This window comes from Plutella xylostella, chromosome 18 (genome assembly GCF_932276165.1).
Source record: "Plutella xylostella chromosome 18, ilPluXylo3.1, whole genome shotgun sequence".
NCBI classification, from domain to species: Eukaryota; Metazoa; Arthropoda; class Insecta; order Lepidoptera; family Plutellidae; genus Plutella; species Plutella xylostella.
The window spans coordinates 9,896,430-9,910,149 of NC_063998.1; the positions used below are offsets into that span (position 1 = coordinate 9,896,430).

Consider the following 13,720-nt stretch of genomic DNA (forward strand, 5'->3'; position numbering starts at 1 on the left):
ACAATATCCGCGCCGCTGCACCGATACTAGCCGGCTTCCTGAATGCGTTATCTCGCGGCACCGGATTGGTTGGATTAGCGGGCTCGATTGGGTGTTCGGTTTGAATTTGGATTCGATTTGTTTGATACCATAAGTTGGATTGGGTAACAATAGTTTTAAATTTAAAAGTAAGTACCTACTTAAGTATAGATAAATATACTTATAGCTGTCTAAAAAAGTAATTAAGTACAATTACAGCGAGTGCCGGCAAGCTTTTTATCTCACAGATAACCTTAGGTAATGCAGACACTTATTTTATTACCCACCAAGTAAGTGGCTAAGTACAAACGGCGGCGGCTTGTTTAAAAACTAGAATGTACGTTAATTAAAAAAAAATACGATAAGTGTCTCCTAACGTATAATATGTTGTATATGTACAGTTAAAGAAAACAGGTTTAATTTGTATCTGTTAAATACCAAGTAGTTCATTAAACCTTGGTTCGTTCATTAAACGGTGTTGTTTTCCGGTTAAAGAAGGTAAATTAAACAAATATTGTAGATAAATAAATACTGTAGATAAATAAATAAAGATCTAAAATAAAATAGGTATTAACTTCGTTAATTAACATGTAGATAAAAAGTTGAGTACCCCTGACCATTTTTTAATAAGTGATAAGGATTAAAAAAAAACATTAAATTAATAACAGACCTATCTAAAGTTTATCTGCAATCAAATTATTTTATAAAAAGGTAATGATAAATGATTAAATTAGTACTTATAGTTTTAAAATAATAAAAACCTTTATTGTATAACAAAAAACTATAACAAAAATATTAATAAGTACTTAAGTAGTTTCTTATAAAATAAAAATATACTTACTTATGTAATATTAACGTTCTCAATATCGAAATTAACAATGTTTGAAAGTTATAACTTCATAAGGCAATAGGTATAAAGACTATAAAGTAATAGAACGAAAAAGCTTCTAAATTCATGATTTACCTACTATGCAAAAAGCTAACAAAGTAACCCCCTTATTCATAGAAAAGTTACAATACGTTTTAACTAATAAACTGTTTTGTCCCTCTCTGTCAAAGAACAAATTGTTCTTTGTCGGAGAGGGACAAAACAGTGTATTAGTTAAAACGTTTTGTAACTTCTCTATGAATAAGGGGGTAAATGTATATTTTGATCATTTCGAGCTTCCTAGCTAAACCTATAAAAATTATAACAGACAACAAAAATAATTATTTTATGAAAACCTATCATTAGATTGAATCTTAGACTAAATGATAAATAAATATACCTAAACCTAGTTAACTAATTCAACGTTGATCATAATCAGTCTAATAAAACCGTATAATAAAAAGTAAAATGTAAAAAAAACCTAGAACCAGCAAGTCTTACAGCTACGACTGCCCTTTCTTCTTTTTCAGCAGTTTTTTTGCTGGCGGAATATCCATATTATGCGATTTGAGGCAGTGCCTCTTTAACTCCGAATACTTCCTAAACTTAAACCCGCAGATGAGACAGTCGACTATCATCTTCCTCACATTGTGGACGGCCCACTCGTGATCCCACTTCTCCTTCAAAGACTTGAAGTAAACATGACAGAAGCGACATCGAAACCTATTCGACATCTCTTTCGTATGCGCGCATTTAATATGCTTATTCAACATGGACTCAAAATGGAACACCTTGTGGCAATACTCACACGAAATCGGCGCATTATTGTTATGATACTCCATGTGTTGTGTGATCATCTTCTTCGAATTAAACTTGCGTTGGCACAAATCACACTGTAAATACGACACGCCATGTATCTTTTTATGCTTGGAAAAATTACTCGAATCACTGAAAGACTTATCGCAAAACGTGCACTTATACAGGGTTAACTTCGCATGTTCCCTAAGATGTGCCTTATACTTGTCTATCTTTGTAAAGGTGTCGGCCTGGCAGACCTCACATTGTATGTGGAGGGTTCCGTCGGCGCTGACGGGAGTCTTGGCGAGGGTGCTTCGGATCACGTGCTCGATGAGGTGCCGCTTTAAGTCGCCGATGCGGTCGAACTGTTTGTGGCATACTTCGCACGACTGAAATGGGAGGAGAAATGGTAGTTAATTTATTAAACATTGGTGGTTTGGTATAAGTAAGAAGGTTGTAAAACCGTGTTTTATAGTCAGGTATGGTGTTGGTAAAGGCATCATAAAGAAATATCTAGGTACGTAGTAGTAAGTAGTTGGTAAAACAAACAAATTGAGGTAAAACCACTGATTCACTAAAATCTAGCTTCCTCGCTGCTTAACTAAACATTTACACTTGACCAAAATTAATAATGCACATGCAGATCTTCACACCCGAATCATTAAATCGTAAGAACCTTAAAAAACACTTGCATTTTGCACCTTGTTCAAAAGAAATAAGAGTCAATATCATGTGTCACATAATCGAAAACAACCGATCTGTCAAAGATTTCTATGCGCATTATCAATTTTGGAGCACTGTAAATCTGTAAATCCACACAGACAGCAAACCAAACTATATTATCTGTCATTATTGGTAGTGGATTAAAATAAATTGTCATAGTAATAAAAAGTTGTAATAATTACCTTATTACTTTTCTTGTGCCGCGTGGCCTTCTTACAATTCAGCAGAAAAATCTTATTCGCCATCACCGTGGCGATCACCGAATCCGCATTTCTCGCCTCCTCTTCCTTATCAATCATATTATCCAGACTATCCAACAAATCCGTTTTATCATCCGCGTCATCAATGACCACCATATCCTCATCGCTGCCTGGAACTATCAGATCCGTTTCACTAAACGTCTCAATATCATCATCGATGAACGAATCAGCGAATTCCGTCTCGCTAGAATCATGTTTGAAGTCAAGATCTCCAAAGTCTTCGTGAGCGCTGGCTTTGTGTTCGGTCAAATCCTGATGCTTTTCAAAATAAAGATCACACTTGTCGCAGTCAAAACGGAAATGGACTTTTGCAAAATGAGCTGCCAATTCCGCTTTGCTGGAGAAAGACCTGGAGCAGTAGTCGCAGATGAACTTCCTGAGATGGATCTGCTTGTGAGTGCGCAGGGTGAACTTGGAGGCGAAGACCTTGCGGCACTCTGGGCACTCTAGTTCTGGGTTGCCGTGGGCGCGGCGGTGCATCTCTAGTTTTTCTTGGGTTTTCAGGCTTTTGCCGCATTGCGTGCAGAGGAATCTGGAACAGATGGAGTGTGGATTAAATAATGTAGATACCTAGGTACGTAACACAAAAGCATGGCAATGTTGCTATCGAGTTCCATGCTCTTTGATTAAGACATATATATAATATATACTGCTTAGGTCAATGACAATCAGCTATTAAATAGATAGGAGCTTGTCGAATAATCAATCAAATAAATGAATCACGGAATCATATCGGAAGAAGAACCGATAACCGTTGGGGTAGACGTACCGTGGGACGCCCTCTATGTCTATGTCCGGTGGTCCAACGAACTTACACAGACAGGCGGTGGCCAGTCGTGTTTGGATGAGGAAGGTCGAGGATTGGAGGAGACTATTGTTGCCATGGAACTAATTGGGAAACAACTATGTCCAGAATAGTAGCCATTTACGGGCTGATGATGATGACACTAATAAATACATAAAAAAACCTATAAAGTCTACTAGTCTACAGTCAAATCTAACTAGTAAAATTGGTTTCTTGCATAATGTAACTATCATCATCATCAGCCAATAATCATCCACTACTGGACATAGGCCTCTCGTAAGGAGCGCCACAACACTCGGTCCTCGGCCTTCATCATCCAGCCACTACCGGCTACCCGCCTAAGGTCCAGCGAGTAGGAGGGCGTCCCACGCTGCGTTTGTATATGTTGGTATAATGATGATGATGATTGGTCCGACCGATTTCGGCCATGGCGACCACTTCGACCCCTAGTTCTGTTGGTATGTACTAATATGAACTCGGTCTCACCTCAAGTCGCCGGGCTGCGCACTGGGGGCACATTCTCGCGGGCTGCGGCTGCTGTGCGAGCCCGACATGTGCTGCTTGAAGGCCGCCAGCTGCGAGAATATCTGCTTGCACTTCTCGCACTGGTACTTCTTGTGGTTCGGGTCCGAGTTGTCTTCTGGAGGCGAGAAGCGGGTTTGTGAATGGGTGGTGTGAGAATGAGAACAAGCAGGCAGACCTATTTCAGCAAAATATGAGAGGAAATTGAAGTCTTAAATAAGCACATGACAGTTTAATGTAGATGTAAGCACTCATTATAGTTTTAAAAATGAAATGAGGTGTCTCCTAATGTCTATGTAGGTAGATAGGCTAGGTATTGTTAGCGGAGACTGGAAATAAGCCAAACCCCTGCTCCACTCTCCACTCAGCATTAGAAATGAGAAGTAGGTAGGTGATATGTTTGAATAGTCTATAGCATGATAAGCTTGGTGTGAGCCATATGAAGCCATTTTAGCAAAATTATTGTAGTTACAATACCAAACAAGTGATTTTCAAAGGTGCTGCAATAAAGAAGTTATGTTGTTATTAAAACTTAATGATTATTAATTGAGAATGTACTTTGTGCCATGTACTTACTTACCAAAATACCTAATTGTAAGTATTCATGGAACATTTAACAAAAATACAGTTTACTTAAATATAATCTAAAATGCTAAGGGCACTCAATAATATTGTATAAGGTTCTACCTTTTTTGGCATAAGATTTTTTTGCCTAATCTCGTATTGCATAGTAACGTTTGGTCAAAGTCTCGTTACGCCGAAAATCGTATGGCATAAATCTCGTTTAGTAAAAAGTTATTTCGCATAACATTGTTTAGCCTAATAATGGTATGGCCAAAACTTGAATAGCCTAATAATGCTATGGCATAGGTTTATGCAAAGTAATAATATTCGTTTGGCTTTAACTTTGACGGAGCGTCTCCCTACATAGCGCAAACTGGTGCCTTGTATTGTTTCCGCTGTTTGGAAAACGCTCCGCTCCGCTTCGCTGCGCTCCGCTTTGGTTTTGATGAACATGTGCACTAGTGATGTAACGAATATTCGCATTCGCATTCGCATTCGCGAATATTCGCATTTTTTTGGATATTCGCATTCGCATTCGCATTCGCAAAATTTTGTGCGAATGTTTTGCGAATGTCAGTAAGTATTAATAAGAAAAATAAAACCTTTTCAAAATAATGGTACAGTTCCCCAAAATTGATAATGCACATAGAAATCTTCGTCATTGTTCGGCAACAGTCGTATTCCCGAGCGTTAGAAAACTATATGTATTTAGAGTGGTTAAGTGCATTTTCTTCATGCAATATTAGTAGAATTATGTATTTGGTGCTAAAAGAGATATTGATTTATCAGCAATGAAATATGATTCGATAATTCATAATAATTGTCATAATATTAAAATTTACTTAAAAAATGTTACACTGTACTTTTGAAGTGTCTTACTGAAGCTGATGTAAAGATGGATGAAAGAAGGTTTGAAAAATGGATTTCAAACAAAGGTTTGTTTACATTAAAATTTTAAAATCTCAGTTCAAAAGTATTTACAGCACTGATCATTTCACATTAATAAAAATATATTTTATTCTTTAATTTGTTTAATAATAAGGGGCCATCAACAATAATTTTATTAAAGCGGAAATTAAATTCACATTTGAAAACAAAACCAAGAACGATGTGTAATAACAGCTCTATACATATAATTCCTTCAGAACTGACTGACAAGAACTGAAGGATCTTTGACTGATTGGTGACAGCCGCCGACAGCCCGAATTGTTTTCGATATGAATATCATGTGCACTACGCCATTCGTCGTCGAATTCAGTGTCACTGTCAGATTATATTGTGTGAGAACCGTTACACACTCAGAAACCGTATCGCACATAGTCGCGATATGTCGTAACAGTTACGGGGCTAAATAAAGTCATCATCAGTCATAATGTCATCAGTCATAAATGTCATCATCATCATCATCACGACCCATCACGTCCCCACTGCAGGGGCACGGGTCTTCTTCCAATGAAGGATGAGGTTCAGGCCTATTTCACTACGCTGGACTAGTGAGAAAGTTGTCGGGTAAGTGGGGAACCCGACTGTCAGATATTTTCAAGCTGCCCGAAGGCCTCTGACTAGGCTTAACGACTGCTGCCGAAGCAGCAACCGGGACCCACGGCTTAACGTGCCGTCCGAAACAAGGAAGCGTCCAAAAAAACACTTGAAATCAGTCACCCATCCAATCGCTGGCCGTGCCATATGTTGCTTAACCTCAGTAATCAGTTACGATCATTGAAGCTAGCTCGACTAAGGACGTTTCAAAAAGTGTAACTACTATTAAAAAACTGCGACTAGTGTTAGCTAGTCTGATTCGGAATGCGCCTAGAACAGACCGTACCTCATTCAATACCCCCACTCTTGCAAGGCATGAAGGAGGAAGGCAGGAATCTATTGCATCTGTCTTGCGTTCCTAACATTTAAAAAATCATAACACTCTCTTCAGAGGCGTTTTTCCAAAAAATAAAAATACTAATATGATCAGCTAAGTAATGCCTATTTTAAGAACATAGAAACAATAATATAATGCCTACAATTTGGAATTTACTTAGAAAAAAGGCCAAAATAACTTTTTCAGCCAAAATCTAAAATAAATTCTACATTCTACGGGTACTTGGTTCTTAGTGCTAGGTTAAAAAAAGGCGTTATCTTGATGAACATTTATGTATTTTCACTTTTGTAAAATCTATTTTGAAGAGAACTTATGATTTTTTAAATGTTGAGAACGCAAGACATGCGCAATACATTGCCTTTCAAGAATAGAGAGGGGCTGTACGAAACTGCCACCAAACCATACAAATGGAGCCAAATTTGATCACAAACTGAATATTCGCATTCGCATTCGCATTCGCGAATATCGATATCAGATATTCGCATTCGCATTCGCATTCGCGAATGTTCAAAAACACACATTCGTTACATCACTAATGTGCACCTAACACGCTCCTCCTCGCTTTGCTCGTCGTCGCACCTATTTTTAGGTTTCGATCTCATGGGGTTTGTAATAATTATATTGGTCGTTAACTTTCGATTTTTTGATCATACAATATCGTGATTTTCGGGATGTAGGAGAAAAATACCACAATTTGTACATTTACTACATACTTAATATATTATTTATTAAGATAACATTAGGAGAAACAAGATTATACATAGGTATAGACGAACATAAATTTGAGCAAATGAAACTTAGGTGTTTAAAGATTGTGCCTAAAGAGTTTTAGACGAAACGAGCCTTATGCCACATAAGTCTTGGCAAAGTGATGGTTCGGCCAAAAAAGTTTAGACCATACGAGTTATGCGAAATGAGTTTAGGTATAGACGAACATAAATTTGAGCAAATGAAACTTAGGTGTTTAAAGATTGTGCCTAAAGAGTTTTAGACGAAACGAGCCTTATGCCACATAAGTCTTGGCAAAGTGATGGTTCGGCCAAAAAAGTTTAGACCATACGAGTTATGCGAAATGAGTTTTGGTCAATAAAGATTATGACAGATGAGCGGAACCCATTGTATAAAATATGAATAGAAAAAACTTACCAAAAGTAATTTCACAATCATCCAAAGTGATGCTGCCATTGCACTCCAGCATGGGGTCATTGACCGCTATCTTCTGTATGGTCTGGCCGCGGTGGGAGTCGTGGCCGAGGAACAGGATCGTCTTAGTCTGCTTCGACAGCGACTGAATGTCCGGAGACATCAGCTGCTTCAGCGCATCATTCTCACTCTGCATCTCACAGAACTTCATCTCCTCCCTCACTTTATTCTCTTTCTCGTTCATAATCTCTTCAGGCAGCTGAGACAGAAACACTCCGCACTGGTACTCGTCATCCTCAAACAAGTTCATGTTATTCTCCAGCGAATTGTTCTGCGTCTGCTCGTTTGAGTGTAACTTCTTGAACTTCTTGTGCTCGTATTCGGACTCAATCGGTGAGTAGCGGATGGATTCTCCATAGTTGTATACATTCTGAGTGATGTATGTGCAGTGCTTCTCCACAGTGATCCTGCTGGTCTTGGTGGAGTGGGTCTCCGTGTGCACCGCATAGTGTTCCTGAGACTCCGTGGAGTCATAGTGGTTGTATACATTGGGGCAGCGGTCCGGGTCTATCCACACTTGGTTCTGGTTGTAATCAATAGATCCCTGGCTGTCCGCTATGATAATTGGCAGTTGGCTGTTGTCAATGGCATAGTCCATGGGGTCTGAGATTTCAGGAGCTGGCTGTATGTTGACATCATAGCTGTCAATCAGTTTTACATTGCAGAATCCTGAATAAATACACATTTCGTTGCCGTCGGTGTCGGCTGACGTTATGTTCAAGTCGATAAACACATTTTCTGTGGCCTCACACTCGGTTTCCAGTGCTGTACATCTTTTAGGTATCAAAAGTACTGGATACAGAACTTGCGAATCCATTGGGATACTGTCCTCCTGATCCATGTTGAGAATACTGAGATCGCGCACTAAAAATACACGAAAAACACATCTTGATCGTGGAGTCAATAGTTTGACAATGTTATTTGCAGGTAAATTGATTATGAAAAAAGTTAATAAAATATTGAAATTCACTTACCCACGTGCTGAGATGATGACCGGTAAAAGGCAGAAAACAGAAAGATAAAATGGAGGTAAGCATAGCGCTCGTTACGACCACAGTACTTGAACTTGAAATTATTTCCATCTACCCTCGCTCGTCCGGTCGCAACCCACCACACAATAACACAAGTTGCACAAAACGTGATTACACTTTAGTTAGTCATTAACTTCATTTGTTTTGATTATTTAATAACATCTCTCAAATAATTAAATTCTTTTCTTTCAGACTTTACAAAATAATTTTCAAATTTCGAAATTATCGAATCTAAACAAATACAAAACAAGAATGATTTCAAAATTCAAGTTATTTTGAACTTTATTACAAATAAAAAAAGATACATTTTAATATTCAGTCTCATTTTGACAAAGTGAACGTTAGTTCTTCTAAGTAGTCTGTGACAAAGTGACATTTCTGATAGTGTTTACAAAGCATTTTACAAACCTTTTATGAAGCGAAAGATTGAGAGTGATTGTTTGTTACTTTATCAATGTACCGAATTTTTGTCGTACTGAGTTCGTATTATACAATTCTTGAGAGAGTGCGTTAAACTATAAATTGATTGCTATATACTTATTTCATTTTAGACATGTTTTGTTTGTTTATTCTGAACCTAATCAAAGGGCAAACGATTTCATGAAACATGAAAGGCATTTAGGCTAGAAATTCATTAGCACGAAGATAAATAATATCAAACAAATGAATGCTGTTTAGTATCTGTATAAATACCTTTGGTAGGAAGAAAGTCTTCATAGTATTTTTACAACCTAGAACAAACATCATGAATTACGCAGTAAAATCTTTATTCTTAATTAATTTATCAATATTGGCTTATGGTAGCTATGCCTATGGTACGTATTTTTAATTCTCGTAATGGGATTCTTATTTTTATTTCATAAGTAGGTATTTTACAATCCCACTTCACGACAAACTTACTTATAAATTCCAGGTCTAGCCATCCCCGTGAACACAGTGTCTAATGTCAACCGCCTCTTCCGGTCCACCCGCATTCATGGAGGTGTGACAGCTCCCGAAGGCTCTGCCCCGTATTTACTGGCTTTGGTGATAGGAGTTAACATCGGGCAAATGGTCTGTGGAGGGTCCATAATCAGTTCAAGAGGCGTGTTGACTGCAGCTCATTGTATTGATGTATTTAAAACCATTCATGGACTCACTTCGTAAGTTTTATTGCAGTTATTTTTGTTTTATGAAAACATACAGCGCCATCTATCAGAGAGTAGCGTAACTATAAAACCGCCTTTTTCAGATCATTGCGTGGAGTCGCGGGTTCAAACCAGTGGGCCTCAACAGAAAACAATATAAGATTTAAATCTCACATAAACCATCCTGATTGGGACCGCAATCTCATTAAAAATGATATTGGGGTGCTCATAACTGAAAGCCACATCGTGGAGACTCATTTGATAAGGTTCATAGCGTTAAGTTCCGAGTATATCCCCGGTGGAGTCACCACCTCGCTAGCTGGTTGGGGTAATGTTAACGGCACTAGAGAAGAAGATGGAGTTATGGTAAGTATTTAGGCTTATTTGCTCGTACATTTAATAACCTTGTTGTTGCAGGTGTATCCGAATACGAAGTATGTAAAACTTCCATTCGATTCCGTTTCGATCTAGGTAGTTATGTACCTACTGCGAAATCGAATATGATTCTAATCGATAAACTTCAAAGTATGAGTAATTTGGTTTCGCTAACGCTAGGGGAGCGCGAATCATTTTTTTAAATACATACCATACAATACTTTTACAAACGTTCTATTACATCCTAGACTAACAAACCCGTTCTCCACAGACCCTAAACCCCACCCCGCATAACCTACAACAGCTGTTCCCCACAACCCTAGACCCTCGTGAGTGCAGCAAACAGATGAAGGCCGCAGCCCATAAGTTGGGCTGGGTGGTGCCGCATGTTGACCCCGCTGTGGAGATATGCACGCTGCATTCTGTCGGACACGGCGCTTGTAATGTGAGTTTACAGTGCAAGTTTTCTCTCTTCGGGTAGTACTTGTGAGTCTTGTGACGGCCAGTTGAGAATAGTTAATTAAACTTTTTTATCTCGAGATACTACTTGTGACGATTATGGGAGTCGAAGAACCGGTATATAGGTTGGTTGGAAGGCTTAGGCAGTGGCTTCTTCTTAGGCATGTCATGTCCAGTAGTGGACGATGGAGAGCTGATGATGATGATGATGAATAGGTACTGAGTTTTACAATGGTAACCGGTTTCCGGTACCTATCGAGCAGTGAAACCTAACGTAAAAATTGTAGAACGCGGAGCTATGCAGCTACTATAGTTTTACCACTAGGTAATCGTAGCGTCGCTTCCGCGCCATACAAATTCACGTTTGCTTCTCGAGCGGTGAAAAATCTCGCACCTGTTGATGTAGGTATTAATCAGCTCCCTTCATATAAAATACTTTAACTACTACCCACGTCTCTTCCAGGGTGACAGCGGCAGCCCTCTAGTGGCATCCCAGCTCCAGCTAGGAGTGGCATCCGCGGTGCAAGTGGGCGTGGTGTCGTGGGGCGTGCCGTGCGGCCGCGGCGCGCCGGACGTGTATGTGCGGGTCAGCGCCTTCCTACACTGGGTGCGAGACATCTTGAGGCAGTGGAAGTAGTGAGGGGTTGTGTAGTCTGTGATGGAATCTTTATTTGGTTCACCAACATCAAGGAAGTAATAAGTAGGTACATAACGTAAGTACTTATTACCTCCATGACCAACATCAGTTGATGAATTTAATAATAGTTTTAAAACTAAACTTAAAAATGTACATGTAAAGTAGAGGATAGTGCCTTCTAATAAAAATAACGAAGATGTCATGAGCCAGTGGTACTGAGAAGTTGTAGTGTAGTCTAGATTTAAATTACCTTAGAAGAAAATGCCCTAGTTAGGTTTGATGACATAATATGTAGGCAATTAGAAATTTGTTTGGTTAGAAAAAAATAGGTACTTAAATGTACTGTGATTAATAAACTGTAACAAATTACATGATTCAAAGGTGTCTATTTTTCCCATCCTAAATTTATTTATTTATTTATTAAGGAACACCAACAGCATACATATAGAACAATACAAAGGTATTTCTTATTATAAAATACTGATATGTATGCCTCATTATAGGTATCCACATCATTCTTAAACGATACTACAACACGATAAGTTAAGTACTTAATCTAAACTAAAGACTAACCTAAACTAAAGATTAACCTAAAAATGTGAAAGGTAACAGTAAAACATTAATACATTAATCTAACATAACAATGTGAGCAAAAAAGTAGAACAGAGATGTAGGTATGAACCCAATAAATAAGATTTAACTTTTATTTTTATTTTGAAAAGAATTGTAGTAGTTTGGTTTTGAAACAGTTAAGGCTGTCGTGGAAGATGTCGAGACCATTCACTTGTGTATTCAAGCTGTTGTACTCTCTACACATTCTAAAAACAGGAGAGGTCATACCCGTATTCGTTTTACAAAAAGGAAAGTCCAATATTTTATTTATAGGATACCTAGGGTAACGCGAGGGTACATTTAACGATATGGGTGTAAGATTCGAGACCGAGTCTATGTTATGGTTAAGAATTTTGTGCAATAGGCAGACATCCTGAATTATTCTTCGATCCCGCAAGGTACACATTTTAAAAAACTGCAAGCGAACATTGTACGGACTCCTATGTGATATATTTGGGGCAGAGAACGCTAATGACCGGGTGAACGCCCTTTGAATACCTTCAATCCTTTGGGATTGATTACTATAAAAGGGGCTCCAAGCAGTAGACGCATATTCGAGTTGACTGCGTACCAAAGAGTTGTAGAGTAAGATCTTACACGTAGGCGATTTGAATTTTTTCGTGTTTCTCCTGATAAAGCCAAGCATTTTTGCCGCTTTATTAACCACCGCATTGATATGCGAATCGAACTTCAGACTACTGTCAATAAGCACGCCCAAATCTCGGATTTCGCTTACTTCCTCCAGCTGTCTGCCATTAAGGGTATATGTGGACGGTATGACATTTTTCTTTTTCGTGTATTTGATATGATAACATTTATCAGCATTCAAAACCATTGCATTGTCATTGCACCAACGTTTTATTCTATCCAAATCATGTTGGATGAGCATAACATCATTGTTGGAATTAACTTGGGCATATATTTTAAGGTCGTCAGCAAACAAAGAGAATTTACAATGACGAATTTCATTACAGATATCATTGATAAAGATTAAAAATAGTATAGGGCCCAGATGGGACCCCTGGGGCACACCAGACGTTGCAATGTATATCTGGCTTTCGTAACCATTGACTGACACAGTTTGGAGTCTTTCATCGAGATATGACCTAAACCAATCCAACAGAGTCCCATGTATCGAGTAGTGTTCCAATTTTTTTATTAGTAGCTTATGACTGACTTTATCAAAGGCGCTACTGAAGTCAGTATAAACTGCATCAACTTGTGCACCTTTATCAATACAAAGAGGATAAGTCAGTCACAAAAGAGACCAAGTTGGTGTGCACAGATCTTCCCTTTATAAAACCATGTTGATAAATCGACAGTGAGTGGTGAACATAGCGTGATAGAATCGGGCATACAAGTGATTCAAAAATCTTAGAAAAGCATGATAGAATAGACACTGGACGATAGTTTGAAACCTTAGTTACATCATTTTTTTTGTATATTGGTATTATTCTAGCCCTTTTGAATTCGTTTGGATATAATCCATCACTCAAAGATTTGTTAAAAATCATCATCAAGGGAAGAGCCAAAACCGTAGCACATCTTTTAATAAACAATGGTGGAATTCCATCTGGCCCACTTCCTTTATATATGTCAAGTTGTTTAATTTTTTTTAATACCTCTAATTCAGTAAAAGCTAAATTACTGAGACCCGTACAGCTTGTCTTTCCTGAAAGGCTCTGAGCAGAATCCAACACAGTGTCTGAGCTGTACACCTTTGAAAAATTTTCAGCAAATAGGTTCGCTATAGCTGAACCTGTATTGGCTGCTTTATCATTCAACGTCATTTCAGCAGGTATAGAGGAACGATGATCTTTTGTATTTTTTATGTACTGCCAG

The 13,720-nt window shown here is 38.3% G+C and overlaps 2 protein-coding genes across 2 annotated transcripts; one reads left to right on the forward strand and one right to left on the reverse strand.

Annotated features, from left to right (window-relative positions):
- Window positions 1-1,161: 1,161 nt before the first annotated feature.
- On the reverse strand, window positions 1,162-8,815 carry LOC119692654 (zinc finger protein 431). The gene is made up of 5 exons (XM_038113828.2): window positions 8,612-8,815; window positions 7,581-8,501; window positions 3,959-4,112; window positions 2,590-3,199; window positions 1,162-2,073 (listed from the first exon to the last, which is right to left on the reverse strand). Exons 2-5 carry the CDS (start codon window positions 8,476-8,478, stop codon window positions 1,390-1,392), a joined length of 2,346 nt encoding a protein of 781 aa, XP_037969756.2. The 5' UTR covers window positions 8,479-8,501; window positions 8,612-8,815; the 3' UTR covers window positions 1,162-1,389.
- A 538-nt stretch (window positions 8,816-9,353) lies between these two features.
- On the forward strand, window positions 9,354-11,266 carry LOC105388540 (chymotrypsin-2). Its single transcript, XM_048627523.1, has 5 exons — window positions 9,354-9,483; window positions 9,582-9,810; window positions 9,900-10,161; window positions 10,442-10,615; window positions 11,093-11,266. The coding sequence occupies exons 1-5, from the start codon at window positions 9,414-9,416 to the stop codon at window positions 11,264-11,266; spliced, it is 909 nt and encodes a 302-aa protein (XP_048483480.1). The 5' UTR covers window positions 9,354-9,413.
- The last annotated feature ends 2,454 nt before the right edge of the window (window positions 11,267-13,720 follow it).